General features: G+C 43.8%; 1 protein-coding gene across 2 annotated transcripts in view; it reads right to left on the bottom strand.

The window, feature by feature from the left end:
• LOC134218258 (uncharacterized) overlaps positions 1 to 14,696 on the bottom strand; it is a 56,027-nt gene that overhangs the window by 9,661 nt on the left and 31,670 nt on the right. For both annotated transcript variants that reach the window (XM_062697186.1, XM_062697187.1), the window contains 9 exons: positions 13,409 to 13,515; positions 13,280 to 13,350; positions 13,167 to 13,222; positions 2,132 to 2,203; positions 1,373 to 1,538; positions 608 to 1,302; positions 410 to 542; positions 194 to 351; positions 17 to 129 (listed from right to left, as the gene is read on the bottom strand). In XM_062697186.1, coding sequence (XP_062553170.1) covers positions 17 to 129; positions 194 to 351; positions 410 to 542; positions 608 to 1,302; positions 1,373 to 1,538; positions 2,132 to 2,203; positions 13,167 to 13,222; positions 13,280 to 13,350; positions 13,409 to 13,515 — 1,571 coding nt within the window. The remainder of the gene's footprint in view (positions 1 to 16; positions 130 to 193; positions 352 to 409; positions 543 to 607; positions 1,303 to 1,372; positions 1,539 to 2,131; positions 2,204 to 13,166; positions 13,223 to 13,279; positions 13,351 to 13,408; positions 13,516 to 14,696) is intronic.

Raw genomic sequence — 14,696 nt, 5'->3', positions numbered from 1 at the left:
AAGTCCATCTACTTACAAATAATCTCACGAATATTAGCTTGCTTAGCATCTATCAATTTTTGGCGTTGTTCAGCAGTCATGTAGTCCTCCACTTCAGACTCATCCGAAGGGCAGTCCAGTACGGCAGCTCTGTGGGAGTCCCGCGATTAGTACTGAACGCATTTCATGTTAATCATTTCGTAACGCAACATACCTTATTGATTGAATCCACACGTTTTTATCCTTCGGATTCTGCACTTTCAGTTCAAACATTTCCGGATACGCCGGATTAGAGGAGATGATGTAGATTCCTCTTGATTCGGTTCCGGCTTTCTCGCGGATCAACAATTTTTGTAACGAAACCACTCCAGCCTAGAAAAGTATCCCAACATGACTCGATAAATTTCGATTGAAAAGAATCCTATTTTACCTTGTTCTCCGGCGTGAAAAATGAGTATTTGTGTGAGTTTTCCAACAAAAAGAACAAACAATCCGACAGAACCACGACCAACACTGTCTGCATCTTTGATCTCCCCTGCATCAGTGTGGCCACTCCTTCGAACCTACGAATACAAACGCAAAAGCTCTCGTAACATTCAACAAGTTTGAAACACTTCGGCAAACTCACTTCAGCTTCCGATTACTGGAAATAATATCCGATTTCTTGAACTTGTCCTTCTTGAAGATCGCATACGACTTGGCGTCGATTCGCTTGAAGATCTCCAATTGACGGTCCTCCTTCTCCTTGTCCGCAACGCGGGCATCCACGTCCACCAGAATCTCCTTAACCAGCTGCATCGCCTTCTGTAGCTTCTCCTGTTCGATCTTGTCCTCCCGGGAACTCTTGAGCAGCGGATCGATCAGCAGCGGGTATTTGGTCAACCGTTGCGTCACGAACAGAATGCACTCGGGGATGCCCTTCTTCTTTAGTAGGGGGTTCTGCTGACAGTGCTTGTACCACTCGGCGAACGTGTTATCTCCGGTCATGTAGCACTTGAAAGTGCTCAGCGCTGATCGATGGTTGGAGCAAAACTCGCCGTACGCCGACTTGAGCCTCTGCGCCGACATGGCTGAAAAGAAGTCCAACAGAATGTCGGCGATGCTGTCGACTATGTGGTGCTCCCGCTGTTTCAGCCGCAGCTTTTTCAGGAAACTTGTGTGCAACTCCGTGAGGTCCTCGAGCCGGGGAAACATCCTCTTCAAATTCAGATGACTGAAGTGCTTCTGGAGGCTCTCGACGAAAACCTTCTGCATGACTAGTAGGGTTTGGCAGTGATGCTTCTCCGTCATTATGAACTCGTAGATGTGCTCCTGGCGTTTGACCTACGCGCGGAAAGTGAGAAACAAGTTGAGAAAGTGTTGGCAAACTTATACCGAGCCAGAAGATGCGCACCTGCTTATCCTTGAGCGATTTGACAATTTCCTTTGGTACACTGGGACTCCACGAGTCGTGCTCATCGATGGCGACCCCTAGGATCGGTTCCGCGCCAAGATCGTGCGGTCCAATGGGGGCCTCGTGAAGGAACTCGTCCCGTATTAGCGGTGTTTCGTCCGAGCAACTGAAATTGAATGCGGTTTTTAAATAATTTGATCACAGAACCAGGCTACAGTCCCGCATGTTGTCTTACAGATTAAATCTGCATGGACGTAGATTATCCAATATACTGTTCTTAACCTTGAGTGGCGTTGTTCACTGATTCTGAACCACAGGTCTTACATGGTTGGTTTCGTTTACAGAATGTTTCATTTAAGGTTTAGATTTAGAATTTAAAACGAATTTCAACATTTAAAACGATACTTAAGAGAGGAAAAATATTCATGCAATTTCTCACAACTGGACTCGCTTATGCATTTGGAATTTTCAATATAAAGGATTATGTAGAGAAAAAGTTGTAGCAAAACTAAATAAAAGTTGCAACCTAAAAAACCTAACTAAAAAGTATATGTGGTAAGGCGAAGTGTGAATTTGTTAATCCTCTACAAACTAAAATCGAGACAAATTTGTGTAAGTTTCAATGCATTCATGACAAGGAGATCTTCACTCGTTTTATATTTTCGCTAACATTTCAGTAGATTCCACTTTAATCGAAGTACGTTGATCTTAGTTTATCAAAACTTTTCGTACATACATGTTTTATACACAGATACTCACTTTGAATTGTCATTTTGTATGTGGCCATCGTAATAGTCTCTACCTTGATCATCGTGGTGCGAGGAACTGTGGCTATAGCAAGCGCAAAACGGAAACGAAAGAAAGAAAGACAAAACATGAAAACGTATAAATAAAACCAAAACTCAAAGGCGAAAAACAACGGTGAATCAGCAGCCGGAGAGAGTGAGACAAGTGGGCAAGTTGGTAGAGTGTGGCAGGTAGATTTAACAAGTCTAAAAGTTAGAGTAAGAGTGTGTAGTTGGGCTGAACAAAAAAATTCAGCGACGACTAGAACTGAACTCAGATACCGGAACTAAATCTCTTGTGAAAGCATTGCTAATGGGGGGAGGAGTGAACTGAGTAACGATTGTGTCGTATGCTGAGTGGAAGTTCTGTATTGTAGGTCTTGTTTTAACGCAGTTTTGTGTAGCTTATTACATATATAATGTTTTTACAAAATTTATCTGTAATCATATAAAACTGAAGACTTATTTGCTACAAACAGAAGTTATGTTACACTTTATAACACGTTAGCAGTATCTTACAGTGCAACAACAGTAAACGATTATGAATTGATTGTACATATGTGTGTAATATTTGAAGTGTAGGAGTAGAATTTGTATCATGGAACAAAACAAGAATAACATGATATTTGCAAAAGAAATATGTAAGTTTGTTCATAAGCTCGGTAGATCTTAAGGCATCATCGACTGGAGTTTGTGTTGGCAATAGTATTTATTTAGCGGTAGCGACAATTGTGACAATTAAAAAAGGGTAGGGTACAAAGTGAAATATAAATTGGCTAAAAAAGAAGCAGATGATGCAATAGTTAACCCTTGATAAAATATACATAGTGCGTCGATACTTTTGATTAGGCACCAGGTATGTAGAGCTGACCACATTCTTGTGTCTATTTTTTCAATTAAAAAAAAGTTATTTTCCACACCCAGAAAACCAAATATTACAATTATTGTATAAAATCATGGCATATACAATTCTGCGGGTCTGAGTTATTTGGCATACGGTCATTTGGCATAATTTGGTACTGTGAATGAGGAAGGGCTATTTGACGTTTTTTTTTCACATAGATAAAGTGGATCAAGGATACGTTCAAATAAATTTAGACTCATGGAAGATATTTTTCGAAAGAACGGACAAACGAAACGGCAGAACTAGTATCTAAGAAGAGGTCACATTCAGCATTGACTTGTTTCACCTTCTATTGAAGAAGGGACCACCATGGCCTCAATCCGGGCAAACGCCAACTTTCAAAAAAGAAATTACATCAATTTTTACCTAATTCAGAGCCAATGTCTATTTTAAAAGAATGAATTAAATTCGTCATTTGCTTATTACAGGAAGAATCACTTCCACCATTGTCTTATTATAGGAAAACTCCTACTTTTAAATAAAGGATCAAATACATCACTGCCTTAAGCTGGCAAGCGCCTTCTTTTATAGCAGGGATGACATCAACCATTGTCTCAATCCGGGCAAGCGCTTTCTTTAAAAGCAGGGATCACATGCCCTATCTGGGCAAATGCCTACTTTTAAAGAAGGGATCTGATCCATCATTGCCTTACACCGAGAAAACTCCTACTTTTGAAGAATGGATCAGATCTTTACCATGATCCGGGCTAACGCCTATTTTTAAAGATGAGATCACATCCGCCATTATTGCCTGGCAGAACCCGGCAGGTGACTTCTTTTAAAGAAGGGATAACATCCATGCCTTAATCTGGGCAAGCATTTACTTTTAAAGAAGAAATCACATCCACCAATTCGGGCGAGCGCCTATTTGAAAAGAAGGGATTATGTTAGAATATGTTAATACTATTACCGGTGTTATATTCACCATCCCGATTTTTCTCCAGCACCACTTATTCAAGCAACTAATTTAGTGAACACCAAAAAAAATATGCCAAATGTCCGTTATGCCAAATGGCCTTTATGCCAAATCACGTTATGCCAAATGACTTTACGTCAAAATACTGCCCTCCAATTCCGCAAGGTTTTTATACAAAGCACGTAAACCTTTTGGTGCGTTCCTTAGCGATAGCGATAAGAAAGCACGGCTAGAAAGCAAGGGCATACTGAAGGTGGCTGCGTTCGATTCCCGGAACGATCCAGGAAATTTTCGGGTTAAAATTCTTTTCGACTTTTTTGGGCATAAAAGTATCATCGTGTTGGCCGCATGATATACGAATGCAAAAATGGTATGGTAACTTGGCTTAGAAACCCCGTAATTAATAACTAAGAAATTGCTTAATAAACACTAAGCTGCGAGGCGGCAAAGTCCTAGTGGGGAATGCAATACCATAGAAGAAGATGTAAAAAGCTTTTTATACAGAAAGGGGAACTGTACCGGTTTTGGCCATGTTCCTAATTTGGCCAATTTTGCGAATAACTCCAAAAATAAAGCAATTGGCAAGGGTTTTATTAGTTCTAACAACAGATATATCCCTCACGCTTCAACGCTGCTTTCAACTGATCGATTATTTTGGAAAAATGTGCATTTTTCAGGGTTGGCTAAATTAGGCACTATGTTGACCAAAACCAGTGCACTTTCCCTATTGTATTATAACAATACAGAGTTAAAGGATTTCAATACAATGGTTGTTTTGAAATTTTCCAAAACTGTATATTGTATATGTATATGGTTTTACACAGAGCTGTATTAATGTCTGCCATCCGCGTATTGGAATATACAAGAATAGAACGGGATATCTTTTACCAACCGTTCTGTTCACATTATTAGGTGATGCTTTTAACGTATTCTTCCAATTCAAATTTGAGACCGTCACGAAAAATGATCAGAATGTATGGGTTAATATTTAAGCCGTCGTTCCATCGGTTTAAGATATTTTTGTATCAATCGATCGGTTTTTCCTAACTATTGAAAACAGTGGGTTAAAAGCGCGTTAAAAAAATTGAATTTCGCCAAGCCAAAAATCGATAAACCAACCAATCGCGTACGTGCATCGCAAGCACAGACATCAAAATCGTGCAGCTTGCGGGCTGGGCTCTAAACCTCAGTTCATCCAAGATTTCACAGAGGGCGAACACAAGGGCCGTACAGTACTGCCACAACTATAACGCGTGCGTGGTACGAAAACTGCTCTATACTATGGATGCGGCTGGGACCCTGAAAAGAGCCGTTTTGGGTGGATCTACTTCCTCCTTCTCGTTGACTTGAAGCTGGTGTGCTTCGCGGCGGCTATGATTCCCTCCAAGACGACGTGCTTGTCCGGCTCGCGCATGACAGCTGGAGGCACACGACGATCTGAATCGCGTGGCTGGTGATCGTTGAGCATTTATTTTAGTGTGTCAGAGGGGGAGTCCTCAGCCGATACGCTCGAAGATGGGGTTTACGAAGCTGTTCATGATTATCATCACCATTGATGAGACGCCTGTGTCCAGGTGGACCTGCTTCAACACCTTGTAAATTTAGATGGCATTGCCCGGATGAGCAGACTAAATTAAACATTGTAAACTAACCTCGAGTCCCCACGAGTACGTTGGCTTGTACCCCTCTCTTACTAACTTGAAAAAAATTATATTGATTGTACATATCACAAAGAACCATAGCTCCGTGAAGTGTTATATACGCCTGATCTTGGAAAAAAAATTAGATGGCATAGGTTTCCTTCCTACGTGGGTTTCGCTTCGGTTGCTTGACGCCCTTGATGATGTTTTTATAAGCCGCTCCCCGGTGCAGCTATCGCCAGTGTCGCCTTTTACACGGTCTTTCCTCCGTCGTCTTTTAGTACTATAATGATTGGTTTTTCAGTGCTTCGTTCCAGTGCTTCTGCGGATTGGTCGTAAAAACCGGACCACAGATTGCCAGTATACGATTGCAATGGATACCTAAGTCCCACCCCTTCGACTACCGGTGTCATTGGCTCACTGGATGCGCCTTTCGTTTGTTCGATATCAGTGCTGCCGTGCAAAACCAGCGTTGCTTGGCGTCAGTAGCAGCGCAAGTGCTCGTCGTAGAGAGACACTGCAAGCCTCCTCGCTCGGGAGCCACCTTTCCTTTCCTTCTAAGAAGCTCGAAGCCTTCTTTCCAGAGACTCGAAAGCCTCCTTTGAAGAGGCTCAGAAGCCGTTTTTCAAGCGGCTCGGAAGCCTCCTTTGAAGAGGCTCAGAAGCCATTTTTTTTGTCTTTATTTAGGAGACTTTCAGCCCGAGGCTGGCTCATCTCCGAGCTCAGAAGCCTCCTTTCACGAGGTGCTCGGAAGCCTCCTTTCACGAGGTGCTCGGAAGCCTCCTTTCACGAGGTGCTCGGAAGCCTCCTTTCACGAGGTGCTCGGAAGCCTCCTTTCACGAGGTGCTCGGAAGCCTCCTTTCACGAGGTGCTCGGAAGCCTCCTTTCACGAGGCCCAGCCTCCTTCAAGAGGCTGGAAGCCTCCTTTCAAGAGGCTCGGAAGCCTCCTTTCAAGAGGCTCAGGAAGCCTCTTTCAAGAGGCTCGGAAGCCTCCTTCAAGAGGCCTGGAAGCCTCCTTCCAAGAGGCCTGGAAGCCTCCTTTCAAGAGGCTCTGGAAGCCTCCTTTCAAGAGGCTCGGAAGCCTCCTTTCAAGAGGCTCAGAAGCCTCCTTCAAGAGGCCCGGAAGCCTCCTTTCAAGAGGCTCAGAAGCCTCCTTTCAAGAGGCCTGGAAGCCTCCTTTCACGAGGCTCAAAGCCTCCTTTCACGAGGCTCAGCCTCCTTTCAAGAGGCTCAGGAAGCCTCCTTTCAAGAGGCTCGGAAGCCTCCTTTCAAGAGGCTCGGAAGCCTCCTTTCAAGAGGCTCGGAAGCCTCCTTTCAAGAGGCTCGGAAGCCTCCTTTCAAGAGGCTCAAAAGCCTCCTTTTAGGCTCAGAAGCCTTCTTTAAAGAGGCCAAGAAGCCTCCTTTCAAGAGGCTCGGAAGCCTCCTTTCAAGAGGCTCGGAAGCCTCCTTTCAAGAGGCTCGGAAGCCTCCTTTCAAGAGGCTCGGAAGCCTCCTTTCAAGAGGCCTGGAAGCCTCCTTTCAAGAGGCTTGGAAGCCTCCTTTCAAGAGGCTCGGAAGCCTCCTTTCAAGAGGCTCGGAAGCCTCCTTTCAAGAGGCTCGGAAGCCTCCTTTCAAGAGGCTCGGAAGCCTCTTTTCAAGAGGCCTGGAAGCCTCCATTCAAGAGGCTCAGAAGCCTCCTTTCAAGAGGCTCGGAAGCCTCCTTTCAAGAGGCCTGGAAGCCTCCTTTCAAGAGGCCTCAAGCCTCCTTTCAAGAGGCCCAGAGCCTCCTTTCAAGAGGCACGGAAGCCTCCTTTCAAGAGGCTTTGGAGCCTTCCTTCAAGAGGCTTCGGAGCCTCCTTTCAAGAGGCTCTGGTGTCTCCTTTCAAGAGGCTCTGGGGCCTCCTTTCAAGAGGCTCTGGGGCCTCCTTTCAAGAGGCTCTGGGGCCTCCTTTCAAGAGGCTCTGGGGCCTCCTTTCAAGAGGCTCTGGGGCCTCCTTTCAAGAGGCTCGGGGGCCTCCTTTCAAGAGGCTCGAGAGCCTCCTTTCAAGAAGCGGAAGCCTCCTTTCAAGAGGCTCGGAAGCCTCCTTTCAAGAGGCTCGGAAGCCTCCTTTCAAGAGGCCTGGAAGCCTCCTTTCAAGAGGCTCAGAGCCTCCTTCAAGAGGCTCGAAGCCTCCTTTCAAGAGGCTCGGAAGCCTCCTTTCAAGAGGCTCAGGAAGCCTCCTTTCAAGAGGCTCAGGAAGCCTCCTTTCAAGAGGCTCAGAAGCCTCCTTTCAAGAGGCCTGGAAGCCTCCTTTCAAGAGGCTCAAGCCTCCTTTCAAGAGGCTCAGGAAGCCTCCTTTCAAGAGGCTCAGAAGCCTCCTTTCAAGAGGCTCAGGCCTCCTTTCAAGAGGCTCAGAAGCCTCCTTTCAAGAGGCTCAGGAAGCCTCCTTTCAAGAGGCTCAGGAAGCCTCCTTTCAAGAGGCTCCAGCCTCCTTTCAAGAGGCTCAGAAGCCTCCTTTCAAGAGGCTCAAGCCTCCTTTCAAGAGGCCCCAAGCCTCCTTTCAAGAGGCCTGGAAGCCTCCTTTCAAGAGGCTCAGAAGCCTCCTTTCAAGAGGCTCAGGAAGCCTCCTTTCAAGAGGCTGGAAGCCTCCTTTCAAGAGCTCCAGCCTCCTTTCAAGAGGCTCAGAGCCTCCTTTCAAGAGGCTCGGAAGCCTCCTTTCAAGAGGCTCAAGCCTCCTTTCAAGAGGCTCAAGCCTCCTTTCAAGAGGCTCGAAGCCTCCTTTCAAGAGGCTCAGGAAGCCTCCTTTCAAGAGGCTCAGAGCCTCCTTTCAAGAGGCTCAGGAAGCCTCCTTTCAAGAGGCTCAAGGCCTCCTTTCAAGAGGCTCAGAGCCTCCTTTCAAGAGGCTCAGAGCCTCCTTTCAAGAGGCCTGGAAGCCTCCTTTCAAGAGGCTCGGAAGCCTCCTTTCAAGAGGCTCAGAAGCCTCCTTTCAAGAGGCTCAGGAAGCCTCCTTTCAAGAGGCTCAGAGCCTCCTTTCAAGAGGCTCGGAAGCCTCCTTTCAAGAGGCTCAGAAGCCTCCTTTCAAGAGGCTCAGAGCCTCCTTTCAAGAGGCCTGGAAGCCTCCTTTCAAGAGGCTCAGAAGCCTCCTTTCAAGAGGCCCAGCCTCCTTTCAAGAGGCTCGGAAGCCTCCTTTCAAGAGGCTCGGAAGCCTCCTTTCAAGAGGCTCAGAGCCTCCTTTCAAGAGGCTCAGGAAGCCTCCTTTCAAGAGGCTCGGAAGCCTCCTTTCAAGAGGCTCAAGCCTCCTTTCAAGAGGCTCAGAAGCCTCCTTTCAAGAGGCTCAGAAGCCTCCTTTCAAGAGGCTCAGGAAGCCTCCTTTCAAGAGGCTCAGAAGCCTCCTTTCAAGAGGCCTGGAAGCCTCCTTTCAAGAGGCTCAGGCCTCCTTTCAAGAGGCTCAGAAGCCTCCTTTCAAGAGGCCTGGAAGCCTCCTTTCAAGAGGCTCCAGCCTCCTTTCAAGAGGCTGGAAGCCTCCTTTCAAGAGGCTCAGAAGCCTCCTTTCAAGAGGCTCAGGAAGCCTCCTTTCAAGAGGCCCGGAAGCCTCCTTTCAAGAGGCTCAGGCCTCCTTTCAAGAGGCTCAGAAGCCTCCTTTCAAGAGGCTCAGAAGCCTCCTTTCAAGAGAGCTCAGAAGCCTCCTTTCAAGAGGCTCAGAAGCCTCCTTTCAAGAGCTCAGAAGCCTCCTTTCAAGAGGCCTGGAAGCCTCCTTTCAAGAGGCTCCAGCCTCCTTTCAAGAGGCCCGGAAGCCTCCTTTCAAGAGGCTCAGAAGCCTCCTTTCAAGAGGCTCAAGCCTCCTTTCAAGAGGCTGGAAGCCTCCTTTCAAGAGGCTCAGAAGCCTCCTTTGAAGAGGCCTGGCAGCCTCCTTTCAGGAGGCCCGGGAGCCACCTTTCGAGAGGCTCGGAGGCCTCCTTTCTAGAGGCACGGTAGCCTCCTTTTAAGAGGCGTGGAAGCCTCCTTTCAAGAGGCTCGGAAGCCTCCTTTCAAGAGGCTCGGAAGCCTCCTTTCAAGAGGGCCGGGAGGCCTCCTTCAAGAGGCCTGGAAGCCTCCTTTCAAGAGGCCTGGAAGCCTCCTTTCAAGAGGCCTGGAAGCCTCCTTTCAAGAGGCCTGGAAGCCTCCTTTCAAGAGGCTTGGAAGCCTCCTTTCAAGAGGCTTGGAAGCCTCCTTTCAAGAGGCTCGGAAGTTTCCTATCAAGAGGCTCGGAAGCCTCCTTTCAAGAGGCTCGGAAGCCTCCTTTTAAGAGGCTCGGAAGCCTCCTTTCAAGAGGCTCGGAAGCCTCCTTTTAAGATCTCATGTGAAAAAGCTCCGTTGTGCATGCTATGTGCGAGCTGGAGCAAGGCGCACAACCATTCCAGCCTAAATTATTGTTCAGTCACCAGCAGTTTCTGTGGTAGTCGGTAGTAGAAGCGATGCGTCCTTATTCTGGCCGACTCGTCCCGCATCATCGCGACGGACCCAATCTACCAGCGATCAATTCGAAGAAAAGATTCCCGATCCTAACGTGACGATGGATGGCGTTGTCAAAGCTAAGATAAATTGAGTGTACCACTGGATTTTCTACGCCCCCTCGATTGGCTGACATCATACCTGGTGGGTCGCAGGCCAGTATTTTACTCATTGCAGGAGACTTCAATGCGTGGCCAACACAATGTGGTAGCAGGACAGCCAACGTTTAAAAAAAATTTCGAAAATTCCAATTCCCGTATGCCTAATAGCATCTTTTTGATGATTTAGGGGTCCTGGCAACAAATTAGGCAATTTTCCTTATTTGCTAACACTATTCTACTATTCCAACTCCGCCTTCTATTCCGTAAGCTTTCGTTCCTCTTTAAATAAATGAAGAGTCTTGGCTCCGTAAAGAGTTATTTACGTCCGAGCCTATCATATGAATGAAATAAAAAAAATCCTTGACGAAGCAAAAGACGTTTCACCAGTGACGACCTCCCTCTAGAGTTTATTACCACTATTGCAGTGAATATTATACGAAGAAATCATTAATATCTCCATCCTTTCGAATCTTTTATGATGTTTTTTGTATCAGACTTAGAAGTCGCGTTGAGCCAAACCACATCTTTTCCTTAAGTAGAGCGTTTGCTGCATGTCGCGTTATGCAGATAGAAAGCCGCTTGGATGCGTTTCTATTACAAATCTATCAAATCTAGGAACTTTTTTCAAATAGGCCTAACTGTATTTGACCTTGAATTTTGAATCGACTCTTACAATGTCTATTCACCAAATTTCGTTCAACTGATGTTTCTACCGGATAGTCCGCAATCTATTCTTTCTGTTGAGTACATTAGTTTACCAAAATAGTTTGAATTAAGAGCACAATCGCCGTTCCAAAAATCAAGGTCAGAATCAATTACGCCCATTTGAAAAAGTTCCTAGAAATAGTGACAAAGTCCATTAATGATTAATCTTGATTCAATGTGTAAACATGTTCGTGTGATAAATAAAGTTATTTTTTTAAATTGATTTACAAAATTGAAAGAAGGATTTAAAAAAATAGAATATTTCTTTGTATTAGCCAGAGGGTAATCTAAACAGAGCTTCTGTATGGACAATGACAATCTTATAGTCAAGTGTTCTCGATAGAATTCATAAACCCAAAATGTTATTTGTGGTGCCTTTTTCCAACAAATTCCGAATGTTTCTGATCATGAGAAATAGAAGAAATGCAAATGGTGTAGTATGTATCAGTAACATATAAAAAGATAAAAATTGATAAGAAAAGATTTATGAAACGTTCGTAGCTTGAAGCAATGAATAACTGCTTTATCTCAATAACCAAACTTTACGTCCAATAATTAGTCTACCGCGAAGAGCCTATAGATCTATCTACATTTAAAATTGCTAATTGAAATTTGTCAGAACTAGACACAAAATTCAAATCGTGGTAACAGTCGTGAACAAGAGCTGAAAAACACCGGAGATTGAAGTATCTACAACTACTCATCAAAAAAGTGTTTACATCAACGAGAACATTACAGTCAGAGTTGCAGAGACAGAGAGACAGACTGACAGAATTCCAACAGTAGCATACAATCTGTGTGTGAAGTGTGATAGTTTACTTTTTAAGATGGACACGCTCAAAAACACCTGATTGAACAAATTTCAAAAAATGTGGAAATTTAATGCTTAGTGGTCCAAAATCTGTTCGTGGTTGTACAAAATCGTGTAAGAGCGAAAGAGAGATGACAGAGTGAGAGACCGGAGAGAATGTTACAAAATGTTCGTGACAGAGATAGAGACAGACAGAAAAGTGAGCGAAAAAACGTGAGAGTGACAATTTTGGCTAGCGTTACCTGGCGTGAGTTGAAACCACGCCTAACTTGTTAGCGACCAATCTCCACGGAGAGTAGCATCCAGTCATTTTCTTGCCGCTTTTATCACTGATTCGGATTTGGGTGTTTGGTTTGGTCAATTTCGAGGTCGAGTGACAAGTGGAACAGTTTTTTGTTTGTTTGTTGAATTTTGATTATTTTTTGGTTTCATTTTGTTCGAAATTTCGCGCACAATGGGTCGTATTTTTGCAGATTGGGGTTGGCATTAACAATAACAAGAATAGAGACATTGGTGGCATTATTACCGTGAATATAATTCAAGATTGTCTCACATAACGAAAATGTTTTCAAAAACAGGAAATGGAACAAAATTGAGAAACAATGTTCTCGGGTAAGTAACTCAAAAATTATACAATGGAAACATAAAATGTTCGAAAGAATGTTTGACAAGCGGAACTGCACACGTCTGTTCGAAATAATTTGATAAATATTTTGAAATAGCGGTCATGAATATGAATTAAATTAAACCTATAAAAAGCGAACAAAACGTCTGAAGCTTTCAAGCGAATCGAAACATAACTCAAGCCGGAAAACAACATGTTGATATGCAAAAAACATTCTGCGCTGCGTTTAAAATAGCGTTATCAAACAAGTTCCATTTATACATTCATGTCGCATGTCATTCACTTTAAACAATACTTTGTAAAATAAAGCAGAATGCAAGACGAAAAGCACGGTCAAAATATATTCAATAATAATGGATGCAATAACTTCTTTATAATTATTCTTGTTAGGAAAATGCGGAAAGTCATTGGGCGAACCAAATCCATCCGTCTTACTTTTCACTCTTTCTGGTTATTGTTGAGATTATTATGTGAAAGTTTTATCGGAACGAAAGATAGGTCATCATTGTATTATCAAACGTCGTTCGTCTTCGGTACACAACAAAAATATACTAAACTAATTTGATGCACTCACATTACAAAATGCCAATCGCATCAACCAAAATATACTTTAATCGTTGTTAAAAAAGTTCCAGGGTAACGATTGGATACACTCGCGTCATGAATAAAATTCTACTTCTTACCGTTTGCATTGTTAGCGAAAGACATTCTGTTCCGCATTTCTAGTGGACTGATCTACGTGACTCGTGGTGTTATCCAATGTTAACCCAGAATTATCATCAATGCAAAAATATGATTCAACAACAGACAACGATTTCAAAAACAAATGCCAGGGACAAACATGAGCCATAACTCACCTGTTGGTCGAGTTCTTTTTGCCGGAGCCGGATTTGGGCTGCACTTGGAAATATTTCTGAAATGGTTCAATTTAGACCTCAGTTGGTTCTGATAATCGAATAACTCTACTCACCTTTGCGATTTTGGCTTTGCATTCTACGGCGTGCTCCTTGTAGGTGGCGAGATTGATGACCGCACCACATGCTGGAATGACGAATTCGAATGTAATGGAATGAATTTAACTGATGATGGGCTATCTTACCGTCACAGGTGGAGTTCTGACCCTTGGTTTTGGCTTTGTCTTTCTTTTTGCGGAAGAACAACGATCCACGTTTCCTGCGCTTCTCCGGGTGGTCTGTGTAGCCCTCGCTGAAACAATGACAATTGGACGTTTTATTTGCTTCGTCTAAGTTGGAGCGGCACAGTTAGGGTAGTTTGCTATGAGAAGTTCCCAGCCTCAGATGAGCACAATGTGTTAGGGTTCTCGTGGTGGAACACATTCTATATTATAGATATCTATCTCTAAATCCTAGTCTATGGAGAGTATATAATTGTTAGAACAGTAGTCTCAACAGAAACATATAACAATTATGGGATTAGTGAAGATTAGATTGATGGCTGGTAAGATAAGGATTCGGATAAGAACTCATAGGTGTTTAGTTAATATTTTCTGATTCAATTTTTGATGAACTGTTGGTAGTAACAATCAGACTTACATTTAGTAAGATAAAACAAAATGACAAGTTCCCTGAAAATACTTCAAGAGGCCATAATGTTCTGAAACTGGACCACGTAAAGTAATACAACACTAAGACGAGTAGCATATTTTTATATGTATATACAAACAATCGCCCAAAGCAAAGACCAAGTCAGAATATTTATGAGTTGTTGTTTGTCTCAAACGCCTCCCTTCAGTTGCAAAGTGGCCTTTTAAATGCATTCAATCAGATTTAAGCTAGTGGCAAAATTCATGGATGCTGGTAGGGAAGTTTTATCGTCCTTCCCTAGGATAAAGGAATATCCGACGACGCCAGTTATTTCAAACCAATCTCGCTCACAAGTTATGTTTCCACATACTGTGAACAACGTAAATCCTTCGTTCTTATTGATTTTTCTGTCGTCGCCAAGTGATGCTGTTTTGTGTTTTCCAAACATTTTTTCTCAGAACAGCTTTATTTTGCATACAACGATGGTCTTGGAAAGAATGGATTCATTGTATGCACATTTCAAATGCACATTTCAAATCATTAATGCCCGCTAAGCAATGCAGCGTAACAGCAACGGAAACGGCAGGATTTGACAGTCAACTCATATATGGTCAGGTTCAACCAAACCGCCCCAAGCGGCTTTTCGACTGACTTGTGATTTTTTGTTCGTACAAGGACAACGGAAATACATAGTTTCATATCAATTTCAGCATATAGGGATACGGCAGGTATTTCCGTCCATCGTCGTAGGGGCTAAAACCAACGTAAGCAACGTACATTTGCTAGAACTCCACTATAGCAGAACGTTTCTCCTGAGCTTACGATTTGGTACGTATGAGTTTT

Source organism: Armigeres subalbatus, chromosome 2 (genome assembly GCF_024139115.2).
Source record: "Armigeres subalbatus isolate Guangzhou_Male chromosome 2, GZ_Asu_2, whole genome shotgun sequence".
NCBI classification, from domain to species: domain Eukaryota; kingdom Metazoa; phylum Arthropoda; class Insecta; order Diptera; family Culicidae; genus Armigeres; species Armigeres subalbatus.
This window is presented reverse-complemented; position numbering and strand designations above follow the sequence as displayed.